This window comes from Scyliorhinus canicula, chromosome 11 (genome assembly GCF_902713615.1).
Source record: "Scyliorhinus canicula chromosome 11, sScyCan1.1, whole genome shotgun sequence".
In the NCBI taxonomy this organism is placed as follows: domain Eukaryota; kingdom Metazoa; phylum Chordata; class Chondrichthyes; order Carcharhiniformes; family Scyliorhinidae; genus Scyliorhinus; species Scyliorhinus canicula.
This window is the reverse complement of record NC_052156.1, coordinates 62867586-62887470: the sequence shown is the minus strand read 5'-3', so window position 1 is coordinate 62887470 and position 19885 is coordinate 62867586. Positions and strand designations below refer to the sequence as shown.

Below are 19885 nucleotides of genomic sequence, written 5' to 3'. Positions count from 1 at the left end.
CTGGTCGGCTTCAGTGTGCTGAAGTATCTGGAACTGCATCAGACAAACATCAATTAGTTACCAGGGTCACTCAGCCACCACCTTTTTAAAATTATCAAAAGCACAGGGATTCATTTCAGAAATATATTCTACTGTGCAATTAACTATTACAACAACAGTAACCAAGCCAAAACATTAAACTGTACTTCTAAGCAAGAAGCAGCTGCTGTTATGTGGGAAGCACCCAATATATAAGTAATTAGATTATCAAAATAACTGGAGTGAAATTCGGAGACGCAGCAGAAACGTCGAGTCAGAGAGCCGAAAGTCAGACATTGAAGGTACAAAGCAACCTGATTCATGTAAGCGGCACAACCAATGCCAAAATATTTCTCCGAGATTATTATTTGCACCATTTAACTGCCATTGCACAGACAAAAACAACATTTTCTAATCGCTCCCACTTATTTCTGTTGGAGACACTTACACTTTTTTTAAATTGCGGCTGGAGAAAATCTTCAGCAAAAATGTGGATTTTTATCTTACTTAAGCTGAAAAGAACAACTGATTTTAACATGGTCATTGTCTCTTCAAGCCGGTCCCCACAGGCCACCACTGCTAAGTGCATCCATTCTTCTCCATGCCATGTATGGAGGCGAAACAGTGGCTCATCAAGAAATCTAAAGGCAAACAAAATGTTGATTAATTAAAATCTACCATTACAACATTTAAAATGTACACTGCCAGTCAATCTTCTGCTTTCTTTCCCTCGTTCTCTAACAACCACATGTGATTTTCATGCCACGCTCAATCACTGTCTGATAACTCAGAGTGAATATCAGGATGGAGACACAGCCTCAACCACAGGCACGAATCTCCGAGACTAAGTATTCCCACCAGCAGGAAAACTGAAGTGTCTCCCGCTGGCGGTAGGAGCGTCGCCGAGGTGCGGTTAGAAAAAAGGAAATGAAAGCACTTAGCATTTTTGAAGCTGCCAGCAGCTGTCAATCAGAACAAGGATGTTTATTCATGTTTCTGAGGGAGACAAAGAGTCCAACACAAATTAATGAGTCAAACAAAACTTAACTCTATTGCCACTAATATTTACACAGCACCCGTACTTTGCTACAGGTCTTCTCTCTAGTCGGTTCCTAACTGGCCAGCTCTATTTATGCAACAGAAAAGGTTACTCATTGCCCTGCCCCCTTATCGATGAAGCTCATATTCCCCAAGCTTCATGGGGTAACCAATTGTCCCTACACAATAGGATCTATCACAACATAAGCACTACAGTTAAGATTAATGGTGGACAGTTCAGATGCATTCAAGTGTGAAGGGAAAGATAAATAAACAAACCTCCTGCACTCTGTGTTAAATCATTAAGCTGCCTAATCTAAAGCTAGTTCAAGGTACTGCACTGTGTAATTGAATGAATGCAAAGCATTCCAAAGGGTCTCAAGGGATTGCAGATCTTTTCAAGTACTGTGTGCTTTCTAGGAATGTTCAGACACTTCAAAAAGCTGCAGTGTTACAAGCATGGGGCTAAGGGAGCAGATGTGAGGAGAGGGAACATCATTGAGGCTTTCTGGCTTGAATCTCCATGAACTGTCCAATCTGCTCATCAGGTGTCTGGCAAAGCAGTTCATGGTGAGAAGGCCAATTCAATATTTAAACAGTTTACAGAAGAGGACGATGATTTTGACCATGCCAAAGGTGATCATCAGATTGCCCAGGGCTAGAAGGAACAGTCCAACCATGGGACCCCCATCCCAGGGGAGGGTCCTGATGGCAACCCCTTACCCCCAGGCTGAACCTACCCAATCTCTAAGACCCCTGGGGGCCCCTTCCTCATAGCATCAAGGGGCACATGGGCAATAGAAATACCCCTTGACCCCCCCGCCTTGGGGTCTATCACACCAGGACAGGGGTTGTCACGGCTTTCACCAAAGCCCATCCGGTGGAGTTCCCATTGGAGGTTCAGAACCTGATGGAGAGTAGGGGATTGGGCTTCTAGCCCATTAATTGCATTCAGATGAATGCATATCAGCTATTTGCATGTTCCGTTGGCTTTGGGCGGGAAGCACGCTGTGCCCTGCGCAGAGGGACCAGAGAGTTGGGACAAGTCTCTCACCTGGCACCAATTCTGGTTTTGGGTGTGGGATTCTCCGCCCAATCGGGATTCGTGATTTCAGCATGCGGAAGAGGAGAACTCCCCCAAAAGTTTTCTGCCTCTAACAATGTTCGAAATGGTCATATATTTTTCAACATCTGAACTACCTTGTTGCACTGAAGGATGAAGGATAATTTACAAAATGGTACAGTTGTAGTTTTTATCTAAATACAAGACAAGATGGTGTGGTCGACAACATTGACTGCAAGGTGTATTTCAGAGATTATAAATGCCACTGCTTGGCACGTTAGCTCTTCCACATCCTCTCCCCTCCCCCTCCTAATGGCACGGCGGCACAGTGGTTAGCACTGCTGCCTACGCCGCTGAGGACCCGGGTTCAATCCCGGCCCCAGGTCACTGTCCGTGTGGAGTTTGCACATTCTCCCCATGTCTGCGTGGGTTTCATCCACACAACCCAAATATGTGCAGGTTAGGTGGATTGGCCACGCTAAATTGCCCTTTTAATTGGAAAAAAAATAATTGGGTACTCTAAATTTTTTTTTTTTTTAAAGGGTTAGCTCTCCCAATTTGGCACAAGTCCCAAAGTCCAGAAGTTAGTAAGGATTACTTTGCAGTGTCAACTGGGCAGGATGTGCCTTATCACATTCAGTACTGAGGTCGATGCTGGGTGGTTGCTTGGGCTTTATTCTTTATCAACTTTTCTTTTGCAGATTGATACAACGGATTGACTTGCTAGGTCATTTCAGAGGGTAATTACGAGTCAACCATAATGCTGTGGGCGTGGAGTCACATATAGACCAGACCAGGTAACGAGGGAAGATTTCCTTTTATAAGGGGCTCTGGTGAACCAGGTGGGTTTATACAACAATCGTTCAGTCCATGGTCACCATTATTATTATTTAACTGATTTTAAATTTCACCAACTGGTGCAGTGATATTTGAACACCTGTCCCTGAAGCATTAGTCCTAGCCTGTGGATTAGCCAGTGAAACTACAGTGCTAGTCAAGCATGGAGTGCTTGCTTACAGTCACTTCTCAGAGTTCCCACCCTGCGTCTGGAGTTGATGTCGGGCTGTCTACTGCTATTCTTACCCTGGTGCATTAACTAGCCATGACTTGCATCCTCAGAATATCTGAGCATAACTGGGCCCAGCATATCTGAGACCACCTGTATCTGTGTTGGGGCCACCTCAGTCACCAGACCAGCATACCATATCATGTTGGTGTGACTGACAAAGGATCCACCTCCAGTGATCAAAGCACTGAGAGGAGTCCCCACAGTCTTCAGGCAGTTCTGCTTTGCCCTTTCAGGCCCCACATGCACTCCTGTAGTTGGCTGGAGTGGTTTGACTCTTGGCATTGGAGAGATGAGAGGCTGGCTCATCTTGAGCCCGCCTCACCCCCGCCTCATTTCATACACCTCATGGATAAGGCAATGCTATGGAGGTCTGTGCACACCCCCTGGATCCACTTAGTGGTATACCCTATGTATTTTCTCCTCAGGATCACCACCCTCTCAAATGGAGGACACCATTCATTCACATTCTAGAGATATGGCACTGATCACGTCATACATGGTCTCCTCCAGTGTTCGCAAATGGGACTAACTACCTCTGAAACGTCAACCGATCTCCACACACTTGACACCACTGCTGAAACAGTTGCAGCTTTCCAAGTGACTGCAGCCATCCCTGCCTCCATTGCCTCCTCCTTTGTTACTGCAGTGCTCACAAGATTTTGTCACATGATCTACATGCTCAACAAAGCCCAATGATGAGAGTGTATCTGCGTTGGAATGAAGTAACAGTGTGTTCAAATTGAGTTGCGCCATCTAAATTTTCCAGTGTTACAGGAGGCCTGCTCTCCTCCTCACCTGCTGGACAGAGATGTTGCTTCTTCAACCATCCCCTGGTGCAGCCCCTGGATCAGGAGTTTCAGTGGTGCTAGGCATTGTTGGATGCAGCCATTGCTTTAATCACCCTTCATTGATTCCAAGCCTGTCTCATCCTCAAAGACTGGCTGCCCTGGCATCAAACATAACCTCCTCCTACAGCAATAAATGACTCCTCCCATGTTTGGTGCTCCCTGGCATTGTAAGCACCCTTCCCCTTCATGCACAGACATACTTGGTGGCATTCCTGCCTGATGGTTCATCTGTGCCAGTCACTTTTATGCACTGTGCCACTGGGAGTGCAAGTTAATGCAGCCAATCACCCATCACGGACCATGGGGTTTGGGTGTGTGTGAACTGGGTGCCTCAGTGTAGACAATGGAGCCTGATATTGCCCCATGGTCACCCACCAGGCCTCACACTTCATGGCTGCCTTTTAATTCATGCTGGACTTCCAGTTTGCAGTTCTAAATTCCACTCGCCTTTCCAGCCCACAGCAGATCTTTAAATCCCTTCCTGCATTGTATCCAGATTGGTGCCTGTTATCATCACTCAAAACCAGGTCTGCTGGCCGGGACATGTCGTTCATATGCCTCACAGCAGATTCCCAAAGCAATTGTGCTACTCAACAGCAGCAGCAGATTTCCAGAAGGATAATGGAAACACTGAAGAGGTCAAACAGCCCCGCTGACTCATGGGAAACCCTGGCTTCTCACTGACCAAAATGGAGGAAGTTCAGTCAGGGAGGCACCAACATGTTGAGACACTTCGTTGGGACCACACAGGAAAAGTCAATGCATCAGAGAGAGCACACAAACCTCCAATAACTGATCTACCCAACTAATGACTCTACCCAACCCTTCAAGCACCATCTGCTCCACATGTGGCAGAGTAACAGATTGTGCATTGGACTTTTCAGTGTAATATAAGGGTGTTCCGCATAGCAAGGGTTAATGGGGGACTGGCGAACAGTACCATCCACATTGCGATGTAGAAAGTCACATGATGGTAGACTGTGTGTAGATAGAGTCTAAGAGAAGTTGGCACGGAGGTAGTAGCTAGTTAGGGGCATATCTTGGAAATACGTATATCAATGTGTGTTAACCACACACAGTTTATATTCAACCACAGAAGCCTCCAGACCTCCTGAGTGAGACACCAAACAACCTTACAAGAATCAACCATCTCAGAACCTATTGAACCAGAGTGGAAGCAAGTATCCACTATCTGGAGGGACTGTCAAAAAGGAAGTAGCATATTATATCTCATGCCCCCAGTTATGTCTCCTTCATTAGGCTTAATGGTCTCCTCTGCCCACCTTCTGGAAACAGGGCATCTCTGCTGTCTTATTGCCTGAGGGACCACCTACGCAAAAGCATTGCTGAATCACAGAGTGACCTTTCTGTGTCTGACGCCATTCCCCATTGGAACAGAACCCTTCCTTTCTAGCCTGTGCACCTCTCTGGATGATGCAAATGCCTTTATAAATGCCACCTCAACTTAAGAAACTATGACCCTGTTATGACCTTCCTGCTACCTTCTATTGGCTGGTTCCCCTATCTGTCAGCCTTTAACTGGTACTCCCCTGGTGGAATTACCGAGGAGGTCCAACCACCAACCTGTGTGTCTAACACCAATGCGTTCACTGGAAATTTTCAGTTATTCAAAGAGTCTGCTTGGATTTGTAAAGTGTGGATCCTGCCAAAAAAACTCAAATGTCTTAAATGCATGTTGTACACAAAGCCAAGCTGTTTGCTTCGAAATAACTTGCTGCTTTTAGCTCCATTCACAATCTCAGGGTGGCCCAAAGAGCTTCACAGCCAGTGCAGCACTTTTGAAGTTCAGCCAATGTTGCAGTATAAGAAACGCACCAGCTAATTTGGACAAAGCAAGGTCACCCAAACAATAATGAGATGACGAGTGTAAGAGTTCTTCCTGTTTATTTCCTTTGTTCTCATTTCTTTTCTTTTTCTTTTATTATTTTGGTACGTTGACCAATAATCAGGATGTGCCTTTAAGCATAAGGCTCAAAGTTGAAACAGCCTGCTTGCCAGGACACTGCGTTCCCAGGTTTTGTGTTTTGGAAAGGAGAAGACAGACTCCATCACCGAGTGGATCTTAAGAACCAGCTTTGGGGGAGTCGGTTCAACTGGTTAACTGGCAAGCAGAGGGTTGGCCAGGGACAGTGTTCTGCCTGATTTCACTGATTGGTTCCTGTGTGATGCTTTATGGAGCGGAAGTGTTTAGACCTTGAAGCTGAAAGAAAAGCTTTCTCTCTCCTGCTTGCTGAAGTGAAAGAACTGCTCTATTGTTCTGAAAGCACGAGTGCCTGGTACATCCTTTGCTGTAAACCCGAAATGATGCGGAGTCTGTAGAGAAAGTAGACAACCTTCCCAGAGGACCATGGGCAGCATGGTCCTGGTGGGTCACTGTCTGTGCGGAGTCTGCACGTTCTCCCCGTGTCTGCGTGGGTTTCCTCCAGGCGCTCCGGTTTCCTCCCACAGTCCAAAGGTGTGCAGGTTAGGTTGGGGGGGGGGGGGGGGGGGGGGGGGGGGGGGGGGTGGTGGAAAGATGTCGTAGATAGTTAATTACATTTTCTGTTTGTTTAATTATAATACTATACATAATAAAAGGTTACTTGTGTTTTAAAGTTACAAACCTGTTGACAGTTAAATCTTGAGCAGGATGGCAGAACTATTTTTTCTAAAGTGCCATGGGATTATTTTATGGACACACAGACAGGCAGACAGGGCCTTGATCTAACATAACATGCAAAAGACAGTAACTCTGACATTGTGAGATTTACTCAGTACCACACTGATTATCCTAGATTACAAGATCAAGTTAAGTTTCTAGAGATGAGCTTGAACCTAAACATCTTAACTTAAAGGCAGGATTGCTACCAATGAGCCAGAGCTGACACCATGCAAGCCAGCTGTCAAAAAATACGCACATTAGAATAGCTGCAGGTGTCCTGCTCACGTTCTGTCAGAATGCCAAAATTGATTATATGCACCATTGCTTGCTTACTGAGAAATATTATCCTTGTTTTACATTGGATTTGGCTTCTACTTCAAAGCAAAATAGTATTGTATCTGGGCAGTAGTCCTCAAACATTCAGTAGTTCCCTCGCCATCTGCCAGATTCACACTGCAGAGGTGAAGCATTCATTAAATGTTTAGCAAAGATTTAGTTGAAACATTTTGAAATAAGCAGTAATATTGTGGACATAATACTCTTGGAGCATTTAAAGTCCTTTTTACATCAAGTACGGTCCTGCTGATGAATTGCTTCTGTGTAATTATGAATCTGATGGCACATTATTCACTTTATGTCAAAATATAAAGTTGTTTTGGCCCAATAAACAGAGATAAAGAGAACACAATTTGTAAAGAATGCAATTATGTCAAAATTTAGTAATTACAAGGCCCAATAAGCTTGATACTCAAAGCAAGCATCAGGGATATAGAAAACAGCAAAACTGGAATGCTTGATTTTCCTGTGCAATAAAGTAGCTGTTGCAACAGCATGACTAGGTGTGAAACTTCCTGTCCACATTCTGAGCTGTGGATCTGTGTATATGAGATGGGATTTCCTCACTGCTTCGTAATATGTCCATCTTACTTGGGCTCATGGCTTCAGTCATTATGGAGTTCAACAGTGCAATTGATCTGCTGCAGATACTGCCTTTAGGGCAAGATGTTAAACAGATGCATATACAAGTCTCATAACACCATTTCAAAGGGCAGGGCATTATTCCTAGTGTTCTTGACAACATTTATCCCTCAATCAAAATCACAGAAATAGATTATCTGGTCATTATCAGACTGCTGCTTATGGGAGATTGCTGTCCACAAACTGATTGCTGTGTTTCCTGTGGCACAATGGTGACTACATGTCAGGAGTACTGAAGTGCTTTTGGGACATCTGATGGTTTGAAAGGCACAGTGTACACGCAAGACCTTCTCGCAAAGTTTCCAGCACTCTGTTAAGATAACATCTCGAACACTGTGACCATTTTAGTTCCTGAGACACAGGGAGGAGTTCAATCATTGGTGGCCTCATGCAGAACATAAGAGCTAGCAGCAGGAGTAGGCATCTGGCCCTTCAAGACTGCTCCGCCATTCAATGAGATCATGGCTGATCTTTTGTAGACCCAGCTCCACTTTCCGGTCCGAACACCATACCCTTTATTCCTTTATTCTCAAAAAAAACTATCTTTAGCTTGGAAACGTTTAACGAAGGAGCCTCAACTGCTTCACTGGGCAGGAAATTCCATAGATTCAAAACCCTTTGGGTGAAGAAGTTCCTCCTAAACTCAGTCCTAAATCTACTTCCCCTTATTTTGAGGCTATGCCCCCTTGTTCTGCTTTCACCTGCCAGTGGGAACAACCTGCCCGCATCTATCCTATCTATTCCCTTCATAATTTTATATGTTTCAATAAGAGTCCCCCGCATCCTTCTAAATTCCAACACGTACAGTCCCAGTCTACTCAACCTCTCCTTGTAATCCAACCCCCTCAGCTCTGGGATTAACCTAGTGAATCTCCTCTGCACACCCTCCAGCGCAGTATGACCTTTCTCAGGTAAGGAGACCAAAACTGAACACAATACTCCAGGTGTGGCCTCACTAACATCTTATACAGTTGCAGCATAACCTCCCTAGTCTTAAACTACATCCCTCTGGCAATGAAGGACAAAACTCCACTTGCCTTCTTAATCACCTGTTGCACCTGTAAACCAATGTTTTGCGACTCATGCACTGGCACACCCAGGTCCCTCTGCATAGCAACAAGTTTTAATATTTTATCATTTAAATAATAATCCCTTTTGCTGTTATTCCTACCAAAATGGATAAACTCACATTTGCCAAGATTGTATTCCATCTGCCAGACCCTCGCCCATTCACTTAACCTAGCCAAATCCCTCTGTAAACTTCCAATACCCTCTGCACTTTTTGCTTTACCCCTCATCTTAGTGTCGTCTGCAAAACTTGGACACATTGCACTTGGTCCCCAACTCCAAATTATCGATGTAAATTGTGAACAATTGTGGGCCCAACACTGATCCCTGAGGGACACCACTAGCTACTGATTGCCAACCAGAGAAACACCCATTAATCCCAACTCTTTGCTTTCTATTAATTAATCAATCCTCTATCCATGCTACTACTTTACCCTTAACGCCATGCATCTTTATCTTATGCAGCAACCTTTAGTGTTGCATGAAGAGCCATGAGGTTAACACCGAGGGACAAAAGTCTGACTTAAGAGGAAAAACAAGATAGATGCCCTTTTAAGCTTTGAGTGGGTTGGCCTTACACAGACATAGCAGATAGCAGTCTGAAAAAAGGTAAATCTGCAAAATTAATAAAAACAAATTGCTGGGATAGGTTAAAACTAGTAAAAAGCAAACTTACGATTTATACCAGGAGGTAACTTCCTCGCACAGTGTAGGAGTCAATCGACATAGAAAGTGAGAAGACAAGAAAACCTACATCATTTAGCAACGAAGTGGGTCCTGCAAAGGTGGCAGGGTGAAAGGAAGGTTGGTTAGCTGGGTTAAGGATGGCCATTCTGGATAGCCGAGTGAAAATGGGCCATCGGACTTTCTTCATCCATAATTACCCTGCCATCATTTTGCTCTGCCCAATTTTCAGTTGGCTCATTTACTACATGTCAGTCAAGCAATCTGACAAAGTAAAATATACGTGAAAGAAATCCATTCCTAAATTGCAACAAATGAGAGCAAGTCCACTGTGTCAGAATGAGATGCCTAAAATAAGGGTAAGAGTTGACAGAACCTGCAGAGGACTCCTGTGCAGAAATGATCTTCAATGGGAGGCACCTGGAGCACTCTATGCTGCAGTTCAAGCTGGAAGCAATTTAAACTGTTTCGTTATTTTTTTTAAAATTTAGAGTACCCAATTATTTTTTCCAATTAAGGGGCAATTTAGTGTGGCCAATCCACTTACTTTGCATATCTTTGGGTTTGTGGGGGTGAAACCCAAGCAGACACGGGGAGAATAGTGAGCAGTTTCAAATTCCATGGGGTGCACATCACCAATAATCTATCCTGGTCCACTCACGTCGACGCTATCACCAAGAAAGCACAACAGCGCCTATACTTCCTCAGGAAACTAAGGAAATTTGGCATGTCCACATTAACCCTTACCTACTTTTACAGATGCACTATAGAAAGCATCCTATCGGGCTGCATCACAGCCTGGTATGGCAACTGCTCGGCCCAGGACCTCAAGGAACTTCAGAGAGTCGTGAATACCGCCCAGTCCATCACACGAACCTGCCTCCCATCCATTGATTCCATCTACACCTCCCGCTGCCGGGGGAAAGCGGGCAGCATAATCAAGGATCCCTCCCACCCAGCTTACTCACTTTTCCAACTTCTTCCATCGGGCAGGAGATTCAGAAGTCTGAGAACACGCACGAACAGACTCAAAAACAGCTTCTTCCCCACTGTCACCAGACTCCTAAATGACCCTCTTATTGACTGACCTCATTAACACTACATCCTGTATGCTTCAATCGATGCCAATGCTTTTGTAGTTACATTGTATATCTTGTGTTGCCCTATTATGTATTCTCATGTATTTTCTTGAATTGTTTAATTCCCTTTTCTTCCATGTACTGAATGATCTGTTGAGCTGCTTGCAGAAAAATACTTTTCACTGTACCTCGGTACACATGACAATAAACAAATCCAATCCAATCCAATGTGCAAACTCCACACCGTCAGTTTTTAGAATATCCAATTAATTTTTTCCAATTAAGGGGCAATTTAACGTGGCCAATCCACCTAACATGCACATCTTTGGGTTGTGGGGGTGAAACCCACGCAGACACGGGGAGAATGTGCAAACTCCTCACAGACAGTGACCCAGGGCCGGGCTTCGAACCCGGGTCCTCAGCGCCGTAGGCAGCAATGCTAACCACTGTGCCACCGTGCCGCCCTGTTTTGTTGTTATTGAGTGTTAATGAATCTTGCATGGTTTGGCGAGGGCAGAGCCACAGGTTAGTCAGAGCTGTAGGAATATTATCCTGCATCCTTGGAAACATGAAGTCCAATTTTTAAAAAAATTTTCCCTCCTCAGCTCAGCTGAATTAATTGCAAGCAAGGCTTTAAAATAATTCCATCAATGTAACTGCCAAAAGTGGATAGGTTTATAAATGAAATGGTGTAAACTCAGAGACATGAATAAAAACACAGCAATACTCCACTGTCCTGTGAAGGCTGCCATTGGGTGGCAGACAAAACCAGCAGCTCTGCATCCCGCCATGCAACAGCCTCTCAGGCAATCTGTGGTTGGGTTCACTAGATAGTCACCATTCCACATACTGCACAGCCATGACCAGCAGTAAACTGATCCGAACAGTATACCAATAATAACAGGTTAAAATTCAAAAAAAAAGAAAATACTGTTGGTCTGCCATTTATTTGCCCATCTGTTTGCTGCAGTGTCAAAAAAAGAGCAAATGTAAATATTGAATCTTACATACTTTTGGAAAGCAGAAGTCAAATCAGTTTTTGGGAAATGTAAAACTAAAGTGTTAGAGCACCACCACTGACCAGAGGTTGTAATTACAAACAGGGCAACATTGGCAATTTTCATTGCAGATGTGGATGGGTATTGGCATGTAACAGGAAAAGTGACGAGGTACGGTTTGAAGATAAGAACATGATAAACTTATCTTTACCTATCATTTATATACAGAAGTTCCTTATGCCATTTTGCCCTGTTAAGTGTGCTATATAATGCAAGCTGCTGTTTTTGGGGGTTGGAGGTTATACAACAAAAGGGAAAACACTTCTTGATAGAGGAAATTAGATCAAAATACAGATGTTCACAAATAGAGGCTACATAATAGTCTCAGTTCAAACTTCCTGCACTCACACATTGCTATTTAAAATAGCAATCCCCCTTCTCCCAAAGTCTCTGAAATGCATGAACATTCCAGACACAAGTAATAATCCTTTTAACTGTAACCATAGGAAAAACATACATTCTTACCACTAGCGCACTAAAATCCGGAGTTCCCCGCCAAAATAATCACTGATTTTTTTTAAATTTAGGGATTAACATCTGTCAGAGCACAAGACAATGAGATAGTGGAGGAATGCAGCAGTGGACTCGAACACCGCCGTCACTGACACTGAAGTAATCAACGTGTTGTAAGCAGCGACACAGTACAGTATGAGCAAGAAAAATAACGTTTCCTTCCAAAACAAGAATGTGGTTCAGGAAATAGTTGATCCCATTGCCAAGAGCCGCAAAATGTGTACAAATAGATGGGGATGGCAAGGTTTTGAAGCATTTAGGGACAAATCCAGGGTGAGATTGCTTCATTTTGGCTCGAAACTTGGATGCTGCTTTGAAGTCCAGTGCCTGGGAAGCAATGTGAGCTGCCTGGTGCCCCCAAGAAGCAATGAGAGCTATTGGTGCCCCCCACCCCCACTGTACACACACACCCCTTCCCCCAGCTCTTACCTACCTGTCACTCGCTGCATTTTTGCGCCTTTTTGTCAAGGGACGTGGCGGTGGGTTTAAATCGGGCGCACGCAGCAAGCGGAAAGCAGTGGGCTGGCGAGTGATCAGCCCAGCCCGGATTTCGGGCGCGATCTGCGAAGCCGCCCCCTGGTCGCCCTGTGGAGGGGGCTCCGCTGCCGAATTGGCCCGCAGGAAGGAGAAGAGCAGGCGGGCAGCAACCAGACAGGCAGCGACTACAGCCAACTTCTCGTGAAGTTTCATTGTGTCAGCTCACCAGACCCGCTCCCCACATCCACGTCACTTGCTGTGCACTTTGTTGCCGTAAAGTTCTTCATACTTTGTCGGAAATTAATTCCAGATTTCACTTTTTTTTTTGTTTTGCCTCCTGTTTGTACTTTTATTGGTGCAGCGCGCACAGTCAGTGTTAAACGTAACAAACCCTCCCACTCCCCCCATCTTCCGCGGAGGCGGAAAATGACAACGTTATATTGCGCCCCCACCCCCCTTCCCCATCACTGAAAAAAGGAAGGGGTGGGGAACCAAGTTGCATTTTAACCCTTCAAAGCGTGTGTCATTTTAGCTCGTTGGGTTTGGATGTTGCTATTGCAGATCGAGAATTGCAAATGCTCTTGTGGATTTGCAGTGTGGACTTGTTTTTTCCGATTCCAGCTTTTGCAATTCCCTCCCCTCTCCCCTGCAAATTAAGACACGTGTTTGTTCTTTTGTAATAATCAGCGAGAGAACGATATCATTTAAACCGTTTTTTAAAAAACTTCCAAAAATGACACAGACTGCCTGTTTATGCTTGGGTAATGAAAGGTCTCTGGTAGCACTGCATTCACAGCTTCTAATTGTGCTTCTCCGACAGAACTATTCTGATTAAAGCTACTTCTCTAAGGAAAACATATGCTCCATGATATATAAAAACAAGAGCAGGGATGTTGTTTCAAGTGCAACATAAGAAAATGCAAAATTCAGAAGTTCATCTGCACCTGTAAAGTGAAAAAAAAGGTTGGCGTTGAACGTGTTGTAGATATTGATGTGTTATGTACTCTGGGATAACACAGGCTGCAACTGGATGCAGCTTTGACCAAAAGATACTCCAGACCTTGAAGTTAGTTCAATCTGATTTATTGAAACCAGTAGCACAGTTCTCTATGAGTTCGACTCTCTGCGAACCTAAGTGTGGTTACTCTGACTGGACCAGACTAGCTCTTAGCCATGTGCTGGAGGTGTGATACTGTACATACACCCTGACTCACTCTGTAGATGTTCATCAGTGAAAGAGGCAGAGTGTGAGTGCCTCATGCTTTTTATAGTGAGATACTGCGGGGCGCAACCTGTCAAACAACGACAGCTGGAGGAGACCAGCCACCATCCGGTATCTTGATCCTGACAGTGTCTGCCGGGGTTAACATGGGCAAATCGGTGGCACGAGCATCATAGCCCTGCTTTTGCGGGTTTCGGAGCTGCTGCACCTTCTGCAGCATCGGGAGGTGATCCAGGTTGGGCAAGTGTATGGCTGGACGTGGAGCTGAGCCAGTGACATGCCAGTGGACAGTGGGGTCGCCCTGTAGGCAAGCAGCGCAAGGTAGATGTCAGAAGCAGAATCCACGGCCTTGCAGGTGAACTGTTTCACAATGTGCATCCCTTTTTCAACCTTCCCGTTGGACTGCGGATAGTGTGGGCTGGAAGTGACATGTTTGAAATGGTATGACTTGGCAAGCATAGACCACTCGTGGCTGCTGAAGCATGGGCCATTGTCAATCATGACAGTGAGTGCGATACTATGCCTGGAGAGCATCTCCTTACAGGCCTTGATGACGGTCCGAGATGTGAGGTTTGAGAGCTTCAAGACTTCAGGGTAATTGGAGAAATAGTCAATAATCAACACGTAGTCATGACCATTCGCACGAAAGAGGTCGATGCCAACCTTGGACCACGGGGTGGTCTCGATTGACAGGCTGCGCCCCATTCATATGTTGTACGTATGGCTGATGGTTCTGTTGTGTGATGAAACAGACGGGCATTGTGCAAGGTTGCCTGCCTGCAACCGCTTCTCCGTTTCCGTCCGTTGGGTTTGCCACCTCCTGATACCTCGAACTATGAGGCCACCAGTCAGGCTTCCATCCTGCCTTTCAAGGTAGACCTTCATGCTGCTGAAGCGTCTCCTTGCTCTGCGCTGGCTGGAAGCGTTGACAAGTCGCACAGTTGAGGACCATGTTCGAGCTGTCCTGGCTAATACCAGGCCAGTAGACAGCCTGCCTGGCTCTGTGTCTGCACTTCCCGACGCCCAGGTGTCCCTCATGGATTTGGCAGAGCACCAAGCTCTGGAGACTGAGTGGAATGACAATCCGGTCCAGCTTGAGGAGGATACCATCAATCACCGTCAGGTCGTCCTTTACATTATAAAATTGAGGACACTGCCCTTTCTGCCAGCCATTGGCGAGGTGGTGCATAACACGTTGCAAAGGGAGGGGGGGTCTTTGGCTGTCTCCTCGCCGGGGGGGTGCTAGCACACAGCTGCCCCTGTGATTCAATCTGCCGGGTGATTTCCAGCGGTTCACTAGGCAATGTGATGGAGCGGGACAATGCATCAGCGATGATGAGCTCCTTGCCAGGCGTGTACACTAAGTCAAAGTCGTATCTTCTGAGTTTGAGGAGGAAGCGCTGCAACCGAGGCATCATGTCACTTAGGTCCTTGTGGATAATGTGGACCAGAGGCCTATGATCCATTTCAACAGTGAATGTCGGCAGGCCGTAGACATAGTCGTGAAACATGAGGATTCCAGTGAGAAGACCCAGACGTTCCTTCTCTATTTGCGCATACCGTGTTTCGGTGGGCGTCATGGCCCTCGATGCGTAGGCTACCGGTGCCCAGGATGAAGTGTCATCACGTTGGCGCAGCAGTGCACCGATGCCATCCTGGCTCGCATCTGTTGAGATCTTTGTCTCCCTGTCGGGGTCAAAAAATGCTAAGACGGGTGCCGTGGTGAGCTTGGCTATCAGCTCCATCCACTCTGCCTGATGTGCTGCTTGCCACTCAAAGGCAGTGGACTTTTTCACCAGGTGTCATAGGGTCATGGTGTGTGAGGCCAGGTTTGGGATGAACTTGCCCAGAAAACTGACCATGCCCAGGAAGTGCAACATCGCCTTCTTGTCTTCAGGGACCTTCATGGCTTCGATAGCCTTGATCTTGTCTGCATCCGGGCGCATGCCCTGCTGAGAGGTCTGGTCACCTCGGAACTTGAGTGTCGACATGCCAAAGCAACATTTGGACCTGTTCAGCTTCAGGCCATTGGCATGGACATGGCGGAATACCTGCTGGAGACGGGAAACATGCTCTTCAGGGGTCGTGGACCATATGATGATGACGTCCACATACACACAAACCCTTTCAATGCCCTCCACCACCTGCTCCATGATGCGATGAAAGATCTCCGATGCCGAGACAATGCTAAATCGCATGCGATTATAACAGTATCTGCCAAACGGTGTGTTGAAGGTGCAGAACCTTCTGCTGGACTCATTAAGCTGGATTTGCCAAAATCCATGTGACGCATCTAACTTGGTGAAAAAACGTGCGTGCGCCATCTCACTGGTGAGTTTCTCCCGCTTCGGGATGGGGTAGTGTTCACGCATTATATTCTTATTCAGATCCTTGGGATCAATGCAGATGCGCAGGTCTCCCGAAGGCTTTCTGACAAATACCATCGAGCTGATCCAGTCAGTCGGTTCGGTTACCTTGGAAATGATGCCCTGTGCTGAAAATCCTTGAGCTGTTCCTTCAGGCGCTCCCTCAGCGGAGCCGGGACCCGGCGTGGTGCGTGGACAACTGGCTTGGCATCAGATTGTAGCAGAATCTTGTATCAATATGGCAGCATGTCCATCCCATCGAACACATCCGGATTCTGAGCGAGGATGTCGTCAATGCCGGCCTGAAGATCCACGTTGGAGGATGTCATTGCGTAAACCCGCTGCATGAGGTTCAGCTGCTTGCAGGCCTATTCGCCAAGTAGGAATGCCCTGTCTGGCTTGACAATTTCAAAACGTAACCGAGCATGGGTGCTCCGGTTGGAGCCGAGTAGATGGCAGGATCCCAGTGCCGTGATGGCATTACCATTATAGTCCAGGAGCCTGCAGGCTGCTGGAAGGACCTTGGGGGGCTTCTTGATGTGTTTGAAATCTGCCTGTGAGAGGAGGTTGGCAGAAGCACCTGTGTCCAGCTTAAACTGGATGGAGCAGTGGTTGACCTGCATCACCCCATGCCATTCGACCGCAGAATCCAGAGCGAGGATGGATTGAATTTGTGATGAGTTGGATGTGGCAGATTCACATTTGGTAATGATGCCCACACACAGTAGGCAGAGTCCAGGCATTCTTCCTCTGGATCCGTTGTGCTGCCAGGATCAGAATCCTGTAATCGGTGTTGCACACTCTGAACGCGCCGTCGTCGGAATTGGGAGCGCTGGCCCCTGACTGGTGGTGCAGGCCTGTACAAGGCTGCATAGTGTCCAGGCTTCTCGCAGTTTAAACATTGCCTGCCTCTTGAGGGTCAGTGTTTCTTTCAGTGGGCGTTGCCGTAGTTCGAGCACGTCATGACGTTGGCATCCTGACGCTCCGCACGTCGTCGCACATGCGCAGTGTGGGTGTCGTCCGCTTTGTTATCCCACTCACATCGCGCATGCGTGGGGCCCCGGGAAAAGCATGCGAAATGGCCGCTTTCATCAATGCTGGCCGCTGCATCCGGGAGATGGCCTGCACACTCTCTGCCTTGTGGGAAGCAAGTTTCTCATTTTCAGCCGACTTGTACTGGGCACAGTGATTTGTGGCGTGCTCATGCATTGTGCATGTTTCAATCGCGACTGACAGGGTCATATGCTTGATTTTCAGTAGCTGCTCTCTCAGAGGATCAGAGTGAACTCCAAAAACGATTTGGTCTCTGATCATGGAGTCAGCAATATCACCAAAGTTGCAGGACAGCACTAGCAGGCGGAGGTTAGTTAAGAAGGAGTTGAAAGATTCATCTTTACCTTGTAGACGCTGTTTAAATATGCAGCGCTCGAAGATTTCATTGGTGTCCACTTCACAGTGACTGTCAAACTTGTCCAGGATGGTCTGAAATTTCGTCTTGTCCTGGTCTTCGGTGAAGTGAAAAGAGTTAAAGAGTTCGATGGCTTGATCACCCGCTGTTGAGAGGAGAAACGCGATCTTCCTTGCATCAGACGCACCCACGAGGTCTGAAGCATCGATGTTCAGCAGAAATTTTTGCTTGAATATTCGCCAGTTGGCACTGAGATTGCCGGAGGTCCTGAGCTGGTGAGAAACCTGAATCTTCGCCATTGTGCCAGGATACATTCGCTGGTCGTCACGGAACGGACTGAGGTAAACCACACCTAGATTAAGCAGTCTCCTGTTATCATGATGTGTTATGTACACTGGGATAACACAGGCTGCAACTGGATGCAGCTTTGACCAAAAGATACTCCAGACCTTGAAGTTAGTTCAATCTGATTTATTGAACCACTAGCAGTTAGCACAGTTCTCTATGAGATTGACTCTCTGCTAACCTAAGTGGGGTTACTCTGTCTGACTGGACCAGACTAGCTCTTCGCCACGTGTTGGAGGTGTGATACTGTACATACACCCTGACTCACTCTGTAGATGTTCATCAGTGGAAAGAGGTGGAGTGTGAGTGCCTCATGCCTTTTATAATGAGATACCACCCCTGAGTGTCCTGCCTGCTCATTGGTCATGCCCTGTTCTCTGTGTTCATTAGCTACCTGTCTGTATATCATTATCTGCATATTTGCATATCATGACAGATACATCTCAAAACATAAAAGTAAAAGGAGTAGGAAGCTCAGAGGGAAATTAATGGACCGGATGTAATGATGGCGAATCTAACGGTGTTTACCATCATTAATCCTGGAAATTGACAGCAGCGTCTGGTGTTGGCACATAACAGTAAAATACAGAAATTTGATTCCTTAGTGATTCCTTATTCCTCCACAGGATACACTGTTCAAGCCCTCGCAGATGGGGATGAATTAGAATTATTGAATTCGCATGAACTTCCACTTTTTTACACTATTATCCTGGTGGTTACAAACACTTGAAAAAGTTATCCCTTGTTGAATGAGGCACAACTGAGATTTCATTTCTTAAATTACGATGTGGAGATGCCGGCGTTGGACTGGGGTGGGTACAGTAAGAGGTCTTACAACACCAGGTTAAAGTCCAAAGTTTGTTTGGAATCATTGGGCAGCAGGGTAGCATGGTGGTTAGCATAAATGCTTCACAGCTCCAGGGTCCCAGGTTCGATTCCCGGCTGGGTCACTGTCTGTGCGGAGTCTGCACGTCCTCCCCCTGTGTGCGTGGGTTTCCTCCGGGTGCTCCGGTTTCCTCCCACAGTCCAAAGATGTGCGGGTTAGGTGGATTGGCCATGCTAAATTGCCCGTAGTGTCCTAAAAAAAGTAAGGTTAATGGGGGGGGATTGTTGGGTTACGGGTATAGGGTGGATACGTGAGTTTGAGTAGGGTGATCATGGCTCGGCACAACATTGAGGGCCGAAGGGCCTGTTCTGTGCTGTACTGTTCTATGTTCTATTAGCTATCGGAGCGCAGTTCCTTCATCAGGTGAATGAAGAGGTGGATTCCACAAACACATATATAAATTATTTTTCGGTCATCACGAGCCCAGCCCTAATTGTCCTTAAACTGAGTGGCCTGCTGAGCCATTTCAAAAGGCAATGTATCTGGATTCAGGTGTAGGTCAGAGAAGCAAAGGACAGCAAATTTCCTTCCTTAAAGGGCATTCGTGAACCAGGTGGGGGGTTTATCAGTTATAGTTTCACTATTTCTGAGATGAGTTTTATATTCATGATTTTATTTACTGAGTTCAAGTTCCACCAGTTGTTACGGTGAGATTTGAACCCGTCTCCCCAGTGCATTAGCATGCACCTCTTGGTTGTGAGTTCAGTGGCATTACCACTATATCACCATCTCTGAACAACCTCTCTGAGCCTCAAATAACTCATTTTATATTTGAAATGGCCGAGCCAGCCGCTCCGTTCCATGGTTATTTTGGATGGGCAAATAAATTGCTGTCATTAACACCCACATCCCACAAAGAATAAAAATATTTTTTCTCAATTCAGTGAAAAGAAATTCCATAGATTTATAAAATGGTGGAAAATACTTTTAAGAAATTTTTTTGTTTATGATATTAAATGTCTGACTGTCATGTATTTGTTTAGTAACAGCAGTAACATTAATTTAACAATAGATAATAGGATCTGTCTAATCTGCCTAACAACAGGTAGACATCTACCTAGCGACTGCAGTATCCAGTTTTCAAAAGGTCGGATGAGATGTAC

The 19885-nt window shown here is 46.0% G+C and overlaps 1 protein-coding gene across 2 annotated transcripts in view; it reads right to left on the bottom strand.

The window, feature by feature from the left end:
- gxylt2 (glucoside xylosyltransferase 2) overlaps window positions 1–12939 on the bottom strand; it is a 71463-nt gene extending 58524 nt beyond the window's left edge. For both annotated transcript variants that reach the window (XM_038810674.1, XM_038810675.1), the window contains exons 1-2: window positions 12512–12939; window positions 467–659 (exon numbers count right to left, since the gene is read on the bottom strand). In XM_038810674.1, the coding sequence (XP_038666602.1) occupies window positions 467–659; window positions 12512–12768 (450 nt within the window). In that variant the 5' untranslated portion in view covers window positions 12769–12939. The remainder of the gene's footprint in view (window positions 1–466; window positions 660–12511) is intronic.
- Between the last annotated feature and the right edge of the window lie 6946 nt (window positions 12940–19885).